The 20,665-nt window shown below is 41.6% G+C and overlaps 1 protein-coding gene across 7 annotated transcripts in view; it reads left to right on the forward strand.

Moving 5' to 3' along the window:
* NRXN3 (neurexin 3) overlaps nucleotides 1-20,665 on the forward strand; it is a 1,671,444-nt gene that overhangs the window by 532,520 nt on the left and 1,118,259 nt on the right. For all 7 annotated transcript variants that reach the window (XM_045060712.1, XM_045060711.1, XM_045060707.1 and 4 more), the window contains one exon: nucleotides 19,483-19,784. In XM_045060712.1, the coding sequence (XP_044916647.1) occupies nucleotides 19,483-19,784 (302 nt within the window). The remainder of the gene's footprint in view (nucleotides 1-19,482; nucleotides 19,785-20,665) is intronic.

Consider the following 20,665-nt stretch of genomic DNA (forward strand, 5'->3'; position numbering starts at 1 on the left):
ACAAGTTTCTTCTGGTTATGAAGAATATAAATTAGAAAAAAATTGTACCTGCATTTCAAAGAAAAGCATGAGGGATTATTTTTGTCTTACTCAAGATCTATCAGTGATGGAATATGGGTCAAATCATTCAAAGGACTTGCCTTTTTCCTGCCCCACCACCTCCAAAGGATATTGATCTCAGTAAGATGTCAGTCAGCACCCTGTTTTGTTAAGGGAGGTTAGCATTGGATTCTTCTTCTTCTTTCTTCTTTCTTCCTTCTTCTTCTTTTTTAAATTTAGTTTGTCTTGATACAAGACCAGGGATGCTAATATCCCATGCCAAAGGAAGGTCACTGACAACATCTTTGCCCTCTCCGGTGAGCCAGTCACCTCTTGGACTTAGCCTGGATTACCTGCATCTGGGAAGGACTTGGACAAAGTAGTCCCTACACACAGGAACTGAAAGGGAGCCTTTCTCACCTCTAGACTATGAGGACACAGGTTAATTCTTCCATAGGAAATAAAGGAGAAGTGATTCTTGACCATCAGCCATAGCTTTAGAACTTCCCCAAGCCTGAATCCCTGGGAGGCTGAAGTGGAGTTTGAGGCTTCAGATGAAGTGTCAGAATATCCATCTTGCTCCATGTGTGCATGAGGCTTTTGGACGCTGATGTGGGAACCATGAGGTTACCTGGTGAGGCAGTCCAGGACAGTGGTGAAGAGTGAAGGCTTTGGGGTCATCCAAACCTGGTTGTGAGCCCTAACGCTGCTTCTTACCAACTGAGCCACCATGGACAGATAAAAAAAGCCTCAACCCTTACATCTGTAGAACAGAGACTGTTACAGAGCTCACCTCTCAGGGTTGTGATAGTTCCGTGAGATGTCCAAGCAAGGAGGTGAGCGTGGTGCATGACACGGGGCCAACCATCCACAGAATGGGTTGTTGCCATTGTTATTAAATAGTGCAGCCCTGTGGCCAGTGAACAGCATCCTATAAAGGAGCAAACGATTTAGAGTAACTGAATTTAGGGAACCATTTAGAACTCTGAGAAAAGGAACGACATGCAGCAATACTCAATTCTTCTCAAACTTGTCTCCTTTTATGTAGCTTGTTAAGTAATGATGAGTTCTAACTATAGTATGTAGCTCTCCTTCATCTCTCTCTAACCACTGAGCCCCAACTGTGTCTGATAAAGCACCTGTGTCTGTACAGTTCATTTCATATTCAACACAGACTGGGAAATGAAACCTGTCTTTCACAGATCTGCAGAAAATAGTCATCATGGGCGCTTCTTAGACTGTCCAGGGAGTTAAAGCACTAGGTCATTATTTTTTTCCCTTCAAAAAAAAATACCAAAACTTTATTATTATTTTTGTCAAATACCAAAACTTAAAAAAATTTCTTTTTTGCCTTTAAACATGTATATTTGTTTATAATCTGATAGCAGAACACTGAGAATGCTCTCACCTCTCTGTGGATGTATGTGTAACCATCTCCCCAAATATAGTTTGTGCCAATATCAAAGTTATCCATGTATTTCAGATGAGAAAGGGACCCAGCTTGCTCCATGGGGATGACATAAAGGAGTGCCATTATGGGCTCTTCAGAGGGCAGTCCCCACCCACAGAGGGCCTGGAGGAGTAGGTATGAGGCTGTTGCCAGGTGGTTGGCTCATCTGTGTCGTGGAGACAAGGAGCTTCTCCTTCAGAGAGCACGTGAGGTTGAGAGCATCCGTACCACTTGGAATGCCTGTCAGTGCTCGTGGAGAGTGGAGAGGCATTTTATGTATCAGAAGCTGCTGTATGCTATAGCTTCTCCTTCTTTTCTTGGCCTCTGTATTTTCCCTCACCAGCATGGTATTAACAGCTTTTCCAGGCCTTCTGCAGCTTTCAGGAAAAGAAATCAAGAGGATTGGGAGAATCCAATCCTCTTGTGCTTATTCTCTTCACCGTCTTGATTTGTCTTTTGTTTCTTCTTTTTCCTTCCTTTTCAACAATTTCTGTGTTGCTGCTCTGTGTGAGGCTAGAGTCTCTTTTTCCCTCCTCCCTCCTTTTTTACTGCTTTTAATTGTTTTGGTGCTTTTTGTTTTTCCCTGACTTGAGCACAGTGAGAAAGGTCAGCTGTCAGCACAGGGCTGTATGCTGCTGATAAAGCCTCCAGGAGACTGCATTGGAGTCATTAAGCAGCATTCCTTCCCTGAAGTCAGAGTCTCCAGTGCTTCAGAGGGGAGAGAAAAAGAAGCTCAAAGAGTAGAAAAGGCAACCCATCCCAAGTGAGTGGCTTAGCCACACGAGCACTGAGAAGCATACTACTTACCCGGAGCCCTTCTCCAGGGGCAGAAGCTATTGAGTGCCAGCTCTGGTGACCCTGGGACATTGATAAGACACATATGCAGGCCTTAGAAAAATGGACCCTCAACTGGGAATTAGGCATTCAGCATCCCGGAGGCCACACTTCTGAAATTGTCCCTTTAGTTATTGGATTCCTGTATCTACCCCAGAATTATTTTGCAACTAACTCACTTATATAAAAATAGGAAAACCTCTGTTCTGGTCTTGGCTCTGTTGCGAATTCCTTTAGTAAAACTATGCTAGGCTTGTAAAAAGAAGTAGAAAATATGATTTTAAAAGTACCTCCCATTGCTAGCTGAATTTCACTTTTCTCTGCCTGCAAAGTAGAAGTGAGGAGCATGTCTCCTCTTGGACGCCGATGTGAAAACCAGTTAATTCCTTTTTTTATAAGTGTCTTGAGGTGAACCCAAGATCAAAGTTCTTGGAACTCCTCCATATTGCCTATCTATCAGGAAATTCATGATGTAATACTGCAGAGCTTGAAAGGAAATGGTGGACATCTTCTGGAATGGAAAAAAAAGCAAATTATAGGATAATAATAGCATCAAGTTGTAGAATTCTTTATGTGCTATCAAAGTCTGTTTACACTTCACAGTGACCTAGTTTAAGGATAAAACCCTACCTCAGCATACTTTAGAAATGTGACATGCTAAAATCTGATGGAACTCTTCCTGTTTTCACTATCAACCTACTAAATGATTAATGTTCTCAAAACACGTTTGCTAAATGGATGAATGAATGAATGAATGAATGAGTAACTTAAAGGCTTTAAATAACATAGTCAATCAGCTGTGCCAAGCACAGTAGTGGTTGCATATAAGGAGGAGTTGGGGTAGATATTGCTGACCATGAAGAGTGTGTAATTAGATTATACTGGTACTGTTGTCTTGCCATAGAAAAGGGAACCAGGGGTGCCTGGGTGACTCAGTTTACCATCTGACTTCAGCTCAGGTCATGATCTCACAGTTTGCGAGTTCAAGCCCTGCGTTAGGCTCTGTGCTCATAGCTCACAGCCTGGAGCCTTCTTCAGGTCCTGTGTCTCTCTCTCTGCTTCTCCTTCACTCAAGCTGTGTCTCTCTCTTTCTCAAAAATAAACATAAAAATGTTACAAAGAATTAAAAAAAGAAAAGGGAACCAAAGGATAATGACTAGAGCATAGCTAACTTGAGAGTCATCGAAGAAGGTTCCTGTCTAGACCAGCCACCACAGAACCCCTAGAAGGTCACACTGTGGTTGCTTAGCTCCTGATCTGCATTTCATACAAAACCTAACCCTTACTGCATTGGGAGGAGCAGTGAGATTGAAGTTCGACCCAAGTCCAGCCTTGTTCTAAATTCCCTCATTGTCAGTTATTGTTATTCTAATTGGGTAGCCTTGAAACCCAGAATCTCAGCTTTCCTGTTTGATAATTCAGGTAATGATACCTAAATAGGTTATTGTGAGGATTATATGAAATACCTGCATAATACTAAACCAGAGCTAAAGCCCATGATGAGCAGTAAGCTTCAAAAATGGTAGCTGGTGGGGCGCCTGGGTGGCTCAGTCGAATGACTGTCCAACTCTTGATTTCAGCTCAGGTACTGATTCCATGGTCTTGGAATCAAGCCCTGTGTTCTCTCAGCATGGAGCCTATTTAAGATTCTCTGTCTCCCTCTCTCTACCCCTCTCCCCTGCTTGTGTGTGCTCTATCTGTAAAATAATGGTTAAAAGGTAGCTAGCAGCATTATCATAACCCCCATCTCAGGAACTGTGGGCATTTCATGGTAATAAAACAATAGTGATAGTGCCTATTCCATAAGGTCACTGTAGGATTGAAAAAACAGTATACTTGTAAAGGGCTTCTCTCTGTGCCAGGCACATAGTAGAGGAAGACTAAGTACTAGCTTCTTTCCTTCTCCTTTCTTTTATGAGGTCTTCTTACTTTTCTACTTCAGTTGAGGGCAGCAGGGCACGATTGCTCTTTTGTAAAGTGGTGCTCCAAAGCCCCCAGCAGGTGGGTACTAGTAGGTAGGTGGGATGTGGGTAGTGGGGTAGCAGGGAGGGAAAGAAAGAATGAACAGTGCTCAAGGGATGAAAGACCATTTTATGTCAAATGTATTTTCACCAGAGGCTGCAGTTCTGAAGTTTTTATCAAGTTTCTGCCTGCTCCTGAAGTTATTCTAATAATTTTCAAGGGAATACCAGTGTTTGCATAAATCATCCCATACAACTCAATTAGTTACTTATAATACAAGGATACCTCTGATCCCAAATTCACACAATTGGAAAGCAAAAGCTGTTTATGCATGATGGCATACAGTGGTAATTCATGATGAGCTAGGTGGCTCTAAGATACCATGAAATCTCAGAGAGCCACTGAATCCTCAAAGTGGGTTTTGGTTGTTCTTAGACTGAGTTTAAAGTTCATAAAAAGTAATAAACTATAGCAACAAATACCTTACTTATAATGTTAATGTGATTATTCTTTAAAAACCAGAATGTCAAGTTTGAAATGGTCAAAAATTCACACCTAACAAAAGCATCCAATTAATTCAAGCCCCTTTCTTTGTCAATGATTCTTGATAATTGAGAGTTTTATTTGATCTGCCTAATCTTTTTTTTTTTTTTTTTTTGGTACCTTCTGACATGTGACCCATGTAGAAAAAACCATCCTGTTTTTCCAAAGATTGTTCCCATTTTAGCACAGGGAATCCCATGTCCTGGGAAACTTCTCAGTCCCAGCAAATTGGAATGGTTGGCTACTTTGTTTGAAGCTCCTGGTAAACCCCTTTTTGGGAGGGTGCTGTGTTTTGGTAAACACCTGACTGAGAACATACAAAGAAAAGATCCTCTGGTTCAGTGCTTCTTCAAACTTTTGGATTTTGTTGACATCTAAACTTTTTACAGAGAAGGGAAGGAACACAGTAGTGGTGACTACTTTTTATTTGGCAATTAATGACATTAACACATTTCATCTGTCTTCACTGTCATTTTATAAAAGACAGGAAACTCAAAACCCAAAAAAAATAGAAAGAGGTAGAATGAGAATCCCGTGTTCTCAATGCCTAGTGCAGCACTGTGTAGGTCCTGCATAAATATTTGTTGCATGAATGGTGAGTAAATTTAGTTTTTATTAAAAAAAATGTAATAGAACATCCATATTTTTCTGATTGTACCATGGATTGTTGAAAATTTTACTTGAGACCAATGTTTGGGAACCAGTGTTTGAATCCAAGTCTGTGGACTGTTGGGTTTTTTGATGGTAATTTTTCATTGTGAATTATGGTAATGGCATTCTGATGTCTCAGTCACATGTTCATTAGTTGGGATAGTCAGTCTCTCACCATATGGTGACTCCTGAAGAAGGATAAGACTGTTTCTGGCCCTTTAAATCAGAGAACGGGATTCGGTCCACTTCCTCTTAGACTTCAATTGCTACCATATTGAAATGTATCTTTATTGACATCTTCATGGGGGGGTCTCACCACATCTGGCAGGAATGAGCTACCAGTCTCCTTTATGTTTTTAACTCTTGGACAGTGTTTTAATGTACCCTGATTTACTTTTCTTTGTTCTGATTCATTCACCTAGCTAGTATGATGAGAAACCTTGACCAACTGGTATTATGTATGTATATCCTAATTTCTGTAAGTCTGGGATCCTCTATGCAGCATCTTCATATCACAGTTGGGATATCCAGATCATTCATTATTTTATCATAACCCTTGGATAAAAAATTGCCACTGATAAATATTAACTAGTATTGCCGGAGAAGGTTAGGATTTTGGTTTTACTGACATTGGAACTGTAAATATCCATTCTAATTGTTTATGTTTTGAGAAAGAGAGAGAGAGAGAGAGAGAGAGAGAGAGAGCAAGCTGGGGAGGGGCAGAGAGAGAGGGAGAGGGAAGTCTCAAGCAGGCTCCATGCTGTCAGTGCAGAGCCTGACATAGTGTCAGACACTTAACTGACTGAGCCATCCAGGGCCCCCTGTAAATATCCATTGTAAATGACTATACAAAGTACAAATGAGTGTATATTTCAGAGTCTTACAATTCCTGTTTTTTGTGTTCTTTTTGATCGTAAGTCAACTAACCTTTTTCTCTTCTGCAAGCCCTGAGCATATTTCTGACTATAACTTCTGCTATCATAAGCTGGAGTCCAGCTGTGTGGCCCTGGAGCTTCAGTGAGCTTGTTGGGGGTGATGCAACATCTGTAAATGGTTTGTGAATCATTCTGACTCAAAAAGAGGATATCCATTTTAGATTCATTGCGTCAAAAGTGGATTTCCTTATTTATGCTCTCATAATTGAGTGGTTTTTGTTTTTAGCACTTGTGTATTTCCAGTGTTGGAAATGTGCAGAATTCCTACAGTTTTCTTCAGTGCTCTTAGGATCTGTATTTGTGTCCCAAAGTGTGTGGTTAATTCATCTCACTGTTTGCTTTGTTGGGCAGAGAGAGGTTCCTACAGAAGCTGTCAAAGGGTGCTTTACAAAATTAGATAGCGTACATGAAAGTGGCTTGGAAAATGTGACATGCATGCTATGCAAATGGGTTTGTTTTGTTTTTAAAGAGATGAGTAGTTCACCTCCCACAGGAATACTATTGACAGAGGTCTTTGCAAAGATACGCAGCCCTCAGCAGGAGGCAGCATGGCCTGGGGGACAGCATATAGTGTTTGGAAGTTGACCTTAGCTTGTATTTTGAATCTGCTTCTTATTAGCTGTGGTAGTGTACAGGTATATCCCTTGTGAACCTCCTCTCTGTCATCTGTAACGTGAGGCTGGTAAAACTTTATTTCACAGGGCTTTTGTGAAATACCAAGTATTCCAGTAGAAAAGCTCCTCTTTCAGGTGACACATGAACACAGATATGTCATCTATTTATATTAATATTAATTATTAATTAATTAATATTACATGGGTTCTCATGGTAAGTGTTTTGAATTCGTATATCTGAAGTCATCAAAATAAATCTTGGTTAATTTTTGTCAAATACTATGTATATAGTATTGGGACTCTCTATAAGAGCCTGGAACATAATATAGGTTTAATAAATGTTAATTTCCTGTCCTTTTTACACTATGGCAACAAAAAGTCTTCTACCTCTAAAAAAGAAGAGGTAGAAGAAATGATGATAATGAAGTAAGCACTTTATTGTAGTTTTATGCATACTATTGGTACTATACCTGAGTTTGCAGTCACTAAAGATTTTCTCCTTTATTTAGGCTTCTTAGATCAGGTCACTTGATTTTTAAGTCTGCCTGCATTTTAGAGAGTTTACCCTCCCCACCCCCTTTCAACATACCCCATCTTCATCAACCCCTGGGTTCAAATACTTTCATTTAATTACTTTAGACCCAGGGCATTGTCACTCCCTTCTTGGGAGCCCTGGAATGGGACAGTTTTAATTTTTGTCAGTATCCACCCTCATCTCCTCCACTGCCATGGTCATTTTCTTCAGAGGAAAAGGAGATGCACACCCAGCTATAAAAGAAGACACGGTGCAGGTTTCTAGGATTTGTGCATCCACATTGGCAAAGTTCCCCAGTTTGTGTCTCTGAACAGGGTTTTAATCACCTGGGCTGTAGTGCTCAGTGCTGAAAGCTTTAAGAAGTACTGCAGAAATGGTAGATTAGCCGCATTTAACAAAATAGAAAGTTTTCATTGTGTCATAAAAAGCCTTATTGATCTTGTCCAGGCATTGACTCCAAGGCCTTTTAACAAGCCACTCTGTCTAGACTTGTAGGCTAGAGCCACAGTGCTAACAAAGGAGGAGCGGAGCTGCCTGCTTCAGGGGGAGGCCAAAGGCATGGGCACAGATTCAGGTTTCTCAGTGGGAATTTTCTTAAAGAGCTGGGACGATTGTATTCTGCTGTGGGGAAGAAAGGGTTGGGAGGCTTGTGTAGATGGATTTGTGACATACCCTGGACTCCCCTGGGTTGAGTCTCCGCACATGCTGTTGAGTGCTCCCTCAGTAACAAATGCAGGTTTTCTCAGCTCCTCCCATGGCTTCTGTCAGCATCTCCTCCTGGCTGAGCAGTGGGTCTCCAGGAGTGGGGGAGGCGACAAGGGGGCAGGAGTAGGAACTGGTGACATTGGAGTTGCTGTGATCAGTTCAACTGCATTTCAGTTCAGTTCCACAAGTCTTTAGTTGACACATTCGGGGATACATGGGAGATTTCAAAAAGGCATGAAGAACTGGTGCTCACGGGATAGGATTGAAGAGTTGACATCAATGTGTAAAATAAACAAGGAATCACTCACGATTTATTGGGTCATTAGGTATTTCACCAGGATCATCTGCTGAGATTTAACTTTCCTTTAAAAAATGTATGAAGGGGCGCCTGGGTGGCTCAGTTGGTTGAGCGTCCGACTTTGGCTCAGGTCACGATCTCACTGTCCGTGGGTTCGAGCCCCGCGTTGGGCTCTGTGCTGACTGCTCAGAGCCTGGAGCCTGTTTCGGATTCTGTGTCTCCCTCTCTCTCTGACCCTCCCCCATTCATGATCTGTCTCTCTCTCTCAAAAATAAATAAATGTTAAAAAAAATTAAAAAAAATGTATGAAATATTTCAAACGTAGTCCCTATAGTAGAGGATATTAAAAATGTTGGTTTAGCTATTCCCCAGCTTGAACAAATTTTAATGTTTTAGCCTTTTTTTTTTTTTTTTTGCTTTACACTCTTTTTATAAAGACTTAGTCGTATTTGAGTACCTCTGTGGTTCGGTGCCATTTCTTCTCTCCCTCCCCAGAAGTAAACACTACCCGAAATTGGTGTATAGATTGCTTCTGTGTTTTTCTATTCTTGTTATAAATGTATAGAGCTATAATATATAATGGTTAGTGATTGTGTGTGTGTGTGTATGTGTAGATTAGTGGAGGCAAAGTTTATTGGCCACCCTCAATTTATGTTCATTATTCTCTATATATTCTGGGCCAAGTGGAGGAGATAATAAAAGTAAAAACCTTTAACACATTATGCTTCCCTGTTGATCATCACCATGAAGCTTGGCAGTCTCTAGATCTCTTCTTCTTTTAGGATCAGTATCCACTCGAGCTCCTAAAATATCTGTAGGAAGTTTCACATAATACTGAAAAGTCCTATTTTCTCTGGATACTTAAAGGTGGATAGTTCTACCACCAAGATGATTTAGATACAGACTTACTGAGGTTGGAGGTCAATTAGAGCATCTTCCAAGGTTTCTTCTGATGCTATGGTGATGATTTGTTATGGAGGATTCTTTACTTGTTTTCATCTTGGATGAAAGAGATTCGGTAGAAATAAATATTTTAGAAGTCCATATGGATTTAAAAATCCACATTGATTGCTTCTAAATATCTTAATATCTGTGGGTTTTCCCAATTTCTGTGAACCTTTCACAACTTTTATATTCCTTTCTGAACAGTATATGTGGATACAGTGAGTATCTAATTTAGGTAGCCATTAGGTCAGTATAGGTGCCAGTGTTAAATCATTTCAGGTGATCTGCTTCTTGCTCTAGAATCAGAGGGGATATTTCTCATTGTAATCAATTCTATTTGTATCAGAACTACAGTCGTCCATCGTCTCTTCTCCAGATTTTGTCCCTAGTAACTTTTTTTGCCCTCATCAGGTCCATGATTTATAGTATCACAGAGTCATTTGGTACTCCAGTGCAATTGCCTTACTTACTGTGTAGCTTTGAAAAAGAAGCAGGTTAAAAAGAAAACATAAGTGTTCAGATTATTCTTTTTGGACTGGTCTAAGGGTGAAGGGAATATGTAGATTTGGAAGTGCATGTGATTTCTGTAATTTTTTAAAACCCAGAACCACCAAATCTCAATCCAAAACTTATCTCCAGGAGAGCAACCATAGTTAAATCCTTCTCCATTATAATCACCCATATCTTCCACGTAACTTCAAGAAATGTATGTTAGTAAACACTGTGTCACAGAGCTGGCTTTAAAATTATTGCTGTAATTGATATATTTACTTGTCATTGACCTCATGTAGTTCTTAGTTCCAAATGTGCCTATTATGTTCCCAAAGTGAAAGCAATCCAAGGACTGGTTGTCTGAGGTCACAACCATGACGTTCTGAATCAGTTGAGGAACAGATATAAGAGTCAAATTGGTGGTCAGGTCAGGGATCTAAATATCAGTTCTGTTGTTGGTAGGGCTGTGTTAAAGAATGTGGCTTTGATCTGTGGTCAAATTGGGCTTCCTTGTGATTCTCCCCCTGAGTTAAACTCAACTACTCAGCCCTAGGGAGAAGAGCTAGAGAACCAGACATTCTTCTACAGGGACAGAGTCCGCTCTGATAGGTTTGCTGCATGGGAGAATTTAGAGGACAACTCTGTCATTGTAGGAAGGGCAGATATGAAGGATAAAGAGAGAGACTGTTCACATGGGAATAGTGACCACCTAATTAACAAATGTGGACCTGTGAGTCTCAGACTCTTACTTAGTCACCAACCAGATGAACCACTCCTCTCATTGGAGGAAACAAATGAGTAAAGGAGAGAAGGTCCAAGTGTTACTCTAAAACTGTTCTGTTCCAGAGAAAGGGGAGGAAATGTTCTTGTGGAGTTGTGGGGACAAGGAAATGCAGTTCCCTTTACAAGATAGAGTGTGTTGTTTGTGTTCAATGCCTGTTTGACCCACAATTAAAATGAGAAGCCTGTAGTGAAAGAAACATGATTACCATTTGACTTCTATAGATCAGGTGGTTAAGTGAAAATAATTTATTACATAAATTATTATAAGTGGGTAGGCAGGCATATGCAGCAGAATTGCCTCAGGCCATGGTTTCTTTTTTTTTTTTTTTTTTTTTTGTAGAAGGATACATTAATTTTATTTTGGCCCATCAGTAATCCTCATTACAAATATATTTTATTTTTATTTTTTTTTTCCTTCCCCTCCCCCATGGGTTCCTGTTAAATTTCTCAGGATCCACATAAGAGTGAAACCATATGGTATCTGTCTTTCTCTGTATGGCTTATTTCACTCAGCATCACACTCTCCAGTTCCATCCACGTTGCTACAAAAGGCCATATTTCATTTTTTCTCATTGGCACATAGTATTCCATTGTGTATATAAACCACAATTTCTTTATCCATTCATCAGTTGATGGACATTTAGGCTCTTTCCATAATTTGGCTATTGTTGAGAGTGCTGCTATGAACATTGGGGTACAAGTGGCCCTATGCATCAGTACTCCTGTATCCCTTGGATAAATTCCTAGCAGTGCTATTGCTGGGTCAGAGGGTAGGTCTATTTTTAATTTTCTGAGGAACCTCCACACTGCTTTCCAGAGCGGCTGCACCAATTTGCATTCCCATCAACAGTGCAAGAGGGTTCCCGTTTCTCCACATCCTCTCCAGCATCTATAGTCTCCTGATTTGTTCATTTTGGCCACTCTGACTGGTGTGAGGTGACACCTGAGTGTGATTTTGATTTGTATTTCCCTGATGAGGAGCGACGCTGAACATCTTTTCATGTGCCTGTTGCCGGCCATGGTTTCATAGCAATATCTATTCTACCTTGTCTTCTGGATCCTTCCTTACCATTCCAGCAATTTGCCCACCCACTGAACCCCTAATACAAGATAAGCACAATTGTGCCACTCACCAGCTGAAGTTTTCCTCTCCTCTATTGATTCTCCATGTCTAGTGCCTCAGGATATGGCAAAGAAGATGTGCCCATTACTCTGCCCATTACACATTGAACTTCTCACCATTCCCTGAACACTCTGTGCTTTTCTAATGACTACGCCACTGAAGATGCTCTTTCTTGTAACTAGAATTCCATCCTATATTGTGTGGTGAACTCTTACTTATACTTCAAGACACGGCTTATGTTTGACCTCCTGTGTGGCACCTTCCCCAACACCCAGGGTCAATTATTCCTTCTTCAGTGTGTCTGTGTCACCTATTAAACATTTGCCATGCTGAATCGTAATTATTTGAGTGTGTATTCTTACCACCACCACTTCGCCACAAACACCTTGCCTCTGGGAACTGGGTCATGGACTTTATCTGATTGGTATTTCATAGCAATTCCATGAAATACGTACTCTGGCTATTCCCATTTTGTAGATTAGGAAACTGAGGGTTAGACAATAAGGGCTAAGTAATCAACTAAGGTTCCATAGAATTAGGTAAATGCCAGAGCTGGCTGTCCAACCCAGGTCTGTCCAAATCAAAGACTTCCATCATTACGCTCCATGTCACTAGGTCCAAAGTCCCACTATACCCTGTGCTACAGGAGGGTCCCCTGTTTAGTGTGAGTCTAGGTCAGGGTCTGGCACTTAGTAGGCACTTGAGTTGTAGCTTTACATCTTCTTCTCTTCAGTAAAGTTTTAGCTAATTATTCCTATTCACAGGGTTGCCATGCGGCTTAAGTTCATTCAGTACTGGGCACATCACCTGGTGCATAGTAGGCACCTGAAAATCCTTGGTCTTTAAATGAATGAACAGAAAATTTAACTTTTATTATAATGCAATCGAGAGAAATGCAGTCTTCAGGATGCCATTAGCTTTCTAGTGATTTCAGTGAAGTGTGATTTTCCAGGCCATTCTTTTGTGGACTTCCCTCGCCAGGATGCTAGCTGTTTATTTTCCAAGTGACAACTTGATTTACTATTTTCCTTCTCATCACTTTCAAGAAGCATCTGCAGGCTAGTGAGTGACCCAGGCAGCGTGGAAAAGTCCATTTATTTCTCTGCTGCATCTTTCCTACAGAGTCTGAGGATAAGGGTTGGAAATGGCTCCAGGAGGTCAGATTTCCTCTGTGTGTGTGTGTGTGTGTGTGTGTGTGTGTGTGTGTGTGTGTGTGTGTTTTCAGGATTGCTCATAGCAACACAATTTGCTCTCTGCTGGTACACTCTGTTTTTAAAATACCTGTATGATGGGATGTGGCAGGTAAAGGATTCATCGTTTCCCCTTGGGGGATAGTTCTGCAGTTTGATCTATCTGAATGCTTTGTTTGGCCCTAAAATACATTGTAAGGGAAAGGGGACAGCAAGAACCGGGAGGGCACTCACTTGTACAGTCTTTTGCCTTTCTTACTCAATCAGTGTGTTCCTCATCTGATTCTAGCAGGAAGTGGCATTAGGAATACACTCTAGTAAAAGGATTTCTGCTTTTCCCTAATTTTTGCAAATATGATAATCTCACAGCCCAACTATTAACTAGGGGGGGGATCTGCCCACAGCTTCCTTAGAGGTGGGAGTTCTTGTTCTGGAAGTTGGATATTTAGCAGGTTTCATGGAAAGGGAATAGAATTGTGCAAGAACAAACTCACCTTTGCCTTATAATTGTTCCTTTGCCAGCAAACTACCCCAATTGCCACGTTAGCTCAAGACACCTTTTGGGATTGAGTGGATAATATGCAGCGTCCCTAGGAGTGAGCAGAGCAATTAAGCAATTGTGGATTTCTTTGTAAGTTCATTTCTGCCTTGTGTACCCCCTGCTCTTTCATCACCATCACTGTGTCTTTGCCCAGGAAGCAGTGGCCAGAAGAACTGAGTGATGTATCACTTTACAGCTTGAGAACCTGGAGCCTCTCACTGCACCTGCACCACTGGAGGACAGACACTGCCATCATCCCTGCTGAGTCTGTGCATCAGGGGAAAGGCATCAGCATGCTGGCCCCAGGACCACAGGCCATCCCGTTGTCTGGCGGGGAGGGCAGCAGCAGCCCTTGTATTTTTGTGCCTCGTGAGTTTCAGGGCCAGGCCAGGATAACATAACAAGGGTTATCTTTTCATCTTGCAGACTAAAGTACCGCACTGCAGCATGGAGGCCAGCTGAAGGACAAAGGACTCAGAGACGAGAGCAGTTTTGCCCAGGTCTCTGAGGTGCATCCTCAGGAAGCTGGTTCCCACTCCCTTTCTTCGAACACTCTAGGTGTTCTGCTCAGGGCCAGTGGTTACAGCCACTCCAGAGGGCTTAGCATTTTAATAGGCTCTTCCAAGTGGTGTCTGAAAATTCCATTTCCAAGCACCTCTGGCGGAGGCGAAGAGTATGGGCTTCCCAGTTTGACTTTCTCCAGCCTGCTACTAGAGACTTTCGGACTAAAGGCAGCCTCACTCTCTGTTCCTCTTCTTGGGCTCCTGCTGTGTGAGTGGGCTCTTACAGTCATTGTCCATGGTTTCTCCTTTTAACACATTGAACTTCATTCAGTTGTAGGAGCAGAAGTGGGGTTCTAGGCATCTGTTCCTCTGAGAGTTTGAGTTCCTGGCCAAATGGTGGTATGATGTCATAGCTAAAGCTATGGACATGGAATGAGAATCAGAGGACTAAGGATGTGGAACCAGCCTGAATGCTTCTTAGTGCCCTGGATAACCCATCTAAACTATGTGCTTCCAGTTCCTCACACTGGCATAATCATAGCCAAGTGACCTCTTAGAGTGTTGAGAGACCACAAGTAACAAGAAAGCAATTGGAAATATAGGACATTTACACAACTGTGAACGTGTATTTGCAGATGGGCCTAGAACCCTCCTTTACCCACGCCTGACATGTTCTCGCTTGAGCCCTTTCATGTCTGACGTATCATTGTTCCTCAATATTTACCTCCCGTCCTTGGTGTTCCGTGGCTGATTTGGATCGTAAATGTCCAAACTCTGGCTTCTTCTCATGGTCGATGATTTGCCAGTACCTCTGCCTTTGCCACTACCTGAGAGCCTTTTGCTTGCATTCTTGCTCAGCGCAAGGCAAACCTTACTTGGGGATGGTGTCAACATCCAAGTTGAACTAGTCCCAGGCACCCTCAGAAAAGCAGTTCAAATGTGTTCTCATCTTTTAACTGGGGTCTCTGCCTTCATTTCCCTCTTCTTTTCAGTTCACATTCAACCCAATATGAGTTGAGTTGCAAAATATTTTTGTAAAAGATTATGTGTTCTTTTAAAAACACAAATGGGACCCTCCATCCTTTCAGTAAAATTGTGCAATGACTTCTCATAACCTTCAGAATAAAACCTGGATTTCTTGATCTCAAAGCCTGAGACACCAAGCTATCAGAAAGCACAGACCCAATTAAACAGTGATATGCATTTCACCACACTTCTTAGATTGCATAGTAAAAACGTATTACACTGAATATTTTAATCTCTTTTGCAGTTTCTCAGAGAAATAGAGATATTATTATATAAATCACTGGTTGGGTGTTTTTTTTTTTTTGGTGGGGAGAGAGTGGAAAATAGAATTGAATAAATGCTTGTTAATGCTATTTATATATAGTAGTTGGATTAACAAGCCTTTTGAAAGATCAGTACTTTACATATCTTATACAAACTGATTTAAAATCTTGGGTTATACATATCTAGATTGCATCTAGTATTTAATCATTTGGACATTTACAAATAATGGGTAAACGATTATTGTTATACAGAGTTGAGCTCTGCTTTCCATGCAGTGAGAATAACATTTTTAACACTTATGCAATTGATTATAAACTTTGGGGTGATATAATTTAAGTGGATCTAAACAGTCCATTAGCCATGTCAGTGCATGCCCTCTTGCCAAGCTGTAGCTTTATGCTAAGCTGTTGTGTACTCTGTTACATAATCCCCTGCATTTGTTTTCTCTACCTATTTAGTTTGAATACATACAAGGTGACTGCATTGTCTCTTCAACCTCCTTCTCTGTGTAAATACTAAGTATAGAAACAGATTTGGGGCAATATTACATTTTTCTAATGGAGAGTTTGGAGAATTGAATGGGCTTAGAAATGTGCTTGTCACTATTTAGTTTTGTGCCTTTTAGGTATGTTCATTGTCAATTCAGTATGGTTTTCAAGGTGATAAGACAGTGCTTAAGCTTTGGCTACCAAAGGGAAATTAAGACAGATTGGAATCTTAGGAGAAAATCAGTTGCAGGAGTATGCAAAGGAACATTCTTTTTTCAAGGTCCTTACTCTCCTTCCATGGCCCTCATTTGCTCCTTTGAAAACAGGGTCGTGCACTGCCAGTGTGTCTCCTTCCCACACAGGAGGAAAGCATCCGGTACCTCAAAAATGTTACAATGTTGCTTATCTAGAATATGACTCAGAGAGTGGCTTTCCATTGTCCATTGTGTGTTGATATGTGGAGGAGATAACCAGCATCTGGGGTGATGCTCTTGGTAGCCTCTGCCAGCCCTAGGAAGAGGTGAACTTGGAGAAGTTATTGAGTGAGGAGATTGGGACGGTTGTGAATTGTTACAGCATTTTTGTTAGATACTTGCAAAGGAACCTGCTCGGCTACATAAAAATCTTCATTTGGCTGATTTGCATACAGATTAGCATAAATATGCATGTGATTTACATAGATGATTTCTCACGTTGGTTTTATTTCTTGTTTATTTATTGTGATATTCTCTTCTCTACAATGATGTCATTTTTCTTCTATGGCCTTCCACATAAAACAAGTCCTTTTGCTTTAAGCATGCCCAAATTCCAAGGAGGAAAGGGAAATACTAGTTTTGGTGAGCAACTGTGATTTACATGGGGTTGGGGGGAATAGGTTTCTGGCTCAATTTATCCAAGGTTTGGGATGGTTTGTAAATTAGTGCATGGTTCTGTGGAGTCATTCATGCCGTTTGGGTACTAGAGTAGGAACATGAGGTACCTCCAGAGCTATGTGTAAAAGCATATTTAGAGAAAAGTCTAGATAGGCACTAGAAGTCCAGAGTAACACGGGCTGACTGTGGTCTTGGGTAACTCACTTATTCTTAGTTTTCAGTTTCTTCCTTGATAAAATAAGGGCATTAAATAAGGCAGGCTCTAAAATCCCTTATAAGCTCTAAAACTTATTTTTATATACTCCTTGGTTTAATTACATGTCAAATATTAAGCACCACATAGCACATCAAATGATATCCTGGTGCCTTAGTGTTCTCAGTCAAGCCTTTCCCCTTTGAGGGGTACTCAATGATTAATTTAAGCATCTTTTTAGAGGCACTCATTTCCTTGTTCATTTATCTCAGTTCAGTGGGCACATAAGGTAGAACTTAAATGTGTATAGAAGACACCCGTTAATATACCACATGTGGTGCCAAGGACAGGCATAGTAGTTGGCTCCGTGCACATTTGCATCCATAGGAGAAGAGTTTGGTGGTGATAACTGCATTTGCTGTCTTTTCCTCGAGACAGGCTTACCTCCTGGTGTACGAAACAAAGGCTCATCCAGTTGCATTTTAACAAAGCCGTTTCTTCAGAAATGAGAGGAGAGATCATGACAATAGACAGGGCGCTAGGGGGTTGGACGGATCTGTTTCAAACATACAGATGGTATCAAATTGCTGCTCCATGATTTTATTTTTTTGGCTCTGTTTGGTAAAATGCATTAGACATGGCTTATGTGCCAAGTAGTACTTGCTACTTATTCGTGTGTAGGAGACATTGTGGTCATTTATAGGTGAACAGGTCTTCTTGCTTATACTAATGTGGTGGTGTGTGTGCGTATGGGTGCGTGCAAAAAGGAATATGCAGGTAGACACATATCATTGAGATCCTCTGGAATACACAGGGCAAACCTGATCTTTAACTCTCTGGAGTGTGAAGTTGGGGTTCATGTTTTAATGATGTCTTTTGATGCTATGATCAGTTTAATATAGTATGTAGTGGGTGGTCATCTCTCCCATATGATGACCTCAGCTCTTACCTCATGATGAGAATATGTTTATTTTACCTAAGTGACTTAGCAAGGGCTGCCTGTGATGGTTGATAAGGAGCTAAGCTGAAGTAGAATGGACTTTGGTTACTAAGGCTGAAGTGTGGTTCTAGAAGAGAAAATAGAATGTGCTCTACTTTATTTGGTAGCCCCCATTCTTGAACGGGAAACTGCATGTCCAACCTTTTCTTGACCATTTCCTTTCATTAATGATGTGCTTTTGATAGCTTTTGGCCAACCCTGGGATGAAGTAGGCTTGGCAGAAGAACACAAGGCCATAGGGTGTGTGTTGAAATTGTAAATTACATCAACAAATAAAAATAAAACTTGTTTTATCCTCTTATCTTGACAAATATACCTTTGAAACTACGTGGTAAGCCAGGTGCACACTTAGAATTTTTGGATTCCTCAGCATTCTGCACTGGGAGTTGCTGGCACAGGGAGAACCAGCCCCTCTGGTTGTCAGCCTGTGGCCTGTCCCCCTCCTCTTTCTACCTTTGGCTCCTCCCTGTATCCACAAGGGCTCTCGTATAAATGTGCATGGATGCCCATGTGGCCAAGCTCTGCCCAAAGCCCTGAAGAGGGTCCCCCATTGCTAGCCCTCAGATCTTAAGGTATGCACACCAGTGCATGATTTGCTATTGGAAAACGAGTCCAGGAACGAGGTCTGCACAAGTCCTGGAAACAGGCCTTGGGCTCTCCGGGTGGGAAACTAGAGGATCCCAGTGTATGGCTCTGAAAGAGAGCGTGTGCTTCCCTGGAATGCTGTCTTGGCCCTGCAGACCCCTAGTCCTATGGGGGAAAGATGTTCTCTAGGATGGTCCAACAAGGGCCATGTAAATCAGAGACCCCTGGAGCAGAGATCCCTTTGTGTCTAAGGGAGCTATTGTTGTCTTGTCAAAGCATATTACCAAATTTCATTCTATCCCTTTTTCTTCATCTGCTTGATCACCTTTTTTTCTGGTTCAACCTCCTATTTAGTAACCCTGTCACATTCCCCTGGGCTCAGGACTCTACCATGGAAACCAAAGTTCGCTGGGTTATTATTGATGGATGGAAATTAGAGACAGATCTTTCAGGGTAATTGATTTCTAGTTATTGGTCAATAAAAGGTACCTAGAGCTAAAGAACCCTTTGTCAGAAGAGTTAATTATCCATTCTAAACCAGCTCTGGCATAAGCATTGAAAAGCCATCATTGAAGCAAAAGCAATGTAAGCCTCACTTTACCACGTAGCATAAAATTTCCCTCCAGGTTTTCCTCTGAGAAAATGTGAAGGAAAGGCAGCAAGCTCTCCTGTACCGTTGTGCTGGTCTTCTACCCCTGTGAGGAGACGTAGCTTTTTTGCAGTTACTGTCTCTAGCGGTTTCTGTGGTACTTAGACACAGGTTTGGTGGTGGAAGAGTCGGAGGGAGCTTGTGCTGCCCTCGGCTCACTGGCAGGGGCAGTGCCCTGGGGGATGTGTTCTCTTTGGTATTCGCGTACGTCTGACTCATGCCAGTCAAGTGTTGACTGCTTTCCTCTTTCCTTTTCCTGCAGCTCGAGAGGAGAACGTGGCCACGTTCCGAGGCTCTGAGTACCTGTGCTACGACCTGTCTCAGAACCCGATCCAGAGCAGCAGTGATGAAATCACCCTCTCCTTTAAGACCTGGCAGCGGAATGGGCTCATCCTGCACACGGGCAAGTCGGCTGACTATGTCAACCTGGCTCTGAAGGATGGCGCGGTCTCCTTGGTCATTAACCTGGGGTCCGGGGCCTTTGAGGCCATTGTGGAGCCAGTGAATGGAAAATTCAACGACAACGCCTGGCACGATGTCAAAGTGACACGCAACCTTCGGCAGGTAATGGCTGAGGGGAGAGGGTGCCCGGAGGCTCCTCTTAGGTAGCTGGGGAGGAGGTTTGTGAAGCAGGTGCTGGATGAGCTGGAGAAGGGTGTAGAAACAGGTTTGGATTTATCGAAGTCTAACATTATCCCAGTCTCTGCAGTTCCACAAGGAAAATGATGAAAATATGTTTCTTCTCATACTTCAGTTCTCTACTGTGCTTGTTTTTTTTTTTTTTTTTGTCCAGAAGAAAATTCAGTTGTATAGATAATAAAAGTTAAAAGTACTTTCATTCCTTTTATTCTGCTTTGGTTTTTATCATTTTCTTAATTACATTGAAATCTTGTATTGTTAAATTCAATTAGGGACAGCGTTTTGTTTCTGCAGCTTGCTAGATTTCCTCATTTTTTGAATATATGTTTTTCTTTTTAGTTAAGTTAGCCATTATCATGATGCCATGATTTTAATTCCTTCCAGAAAGTCTTCCTTTTTCTCCTCCTTTTAGTTTACCACCCCATCTCCACTTTCACCCCCCTCCCTGCCCCATTGTTATGTTAACCTCTAGCCTTCGAATGAATTAGCTGGAATCTTTCTGAATTCCTCTGTTTCTCTGTTCCTTGGTGTGCCGCTCCTACTTTATTGCCCCTGTCTCTACCTCCGAGACTCTTCAGTTGACTGGGAGGCCTGGAAAGTGGAAGGACCCAAATAAAAATGTCAACTTTGGAGCAGCCTTTCCTGGTTCTGTTCGTGCTTGAGAACTCCCATCGCTTGCTGATTCTGAGCAGGCGACTCCGTCAGGTGACAACATCTCAGAAAGCCTTAGCCAAGTGAAGTGGTTTTCAGTTTCATAACTAATAATAATAGTCACAACAGTAATAATATTAACACCTCAATCAGGC

Source organism: Felis catus, chromosome B3 (genome assembly GCF_018350175.1).
Source record: "Felis catus isolate Fca126 chromosome B3, F.catus_Fca126_mat1.0, whole genome shotgun sequence".
Lineage (NCBI taxonomy): Eukaryota > Metazoa > Chordata > Mammalia > Carnivora > Felidae > Felis > Felis catus.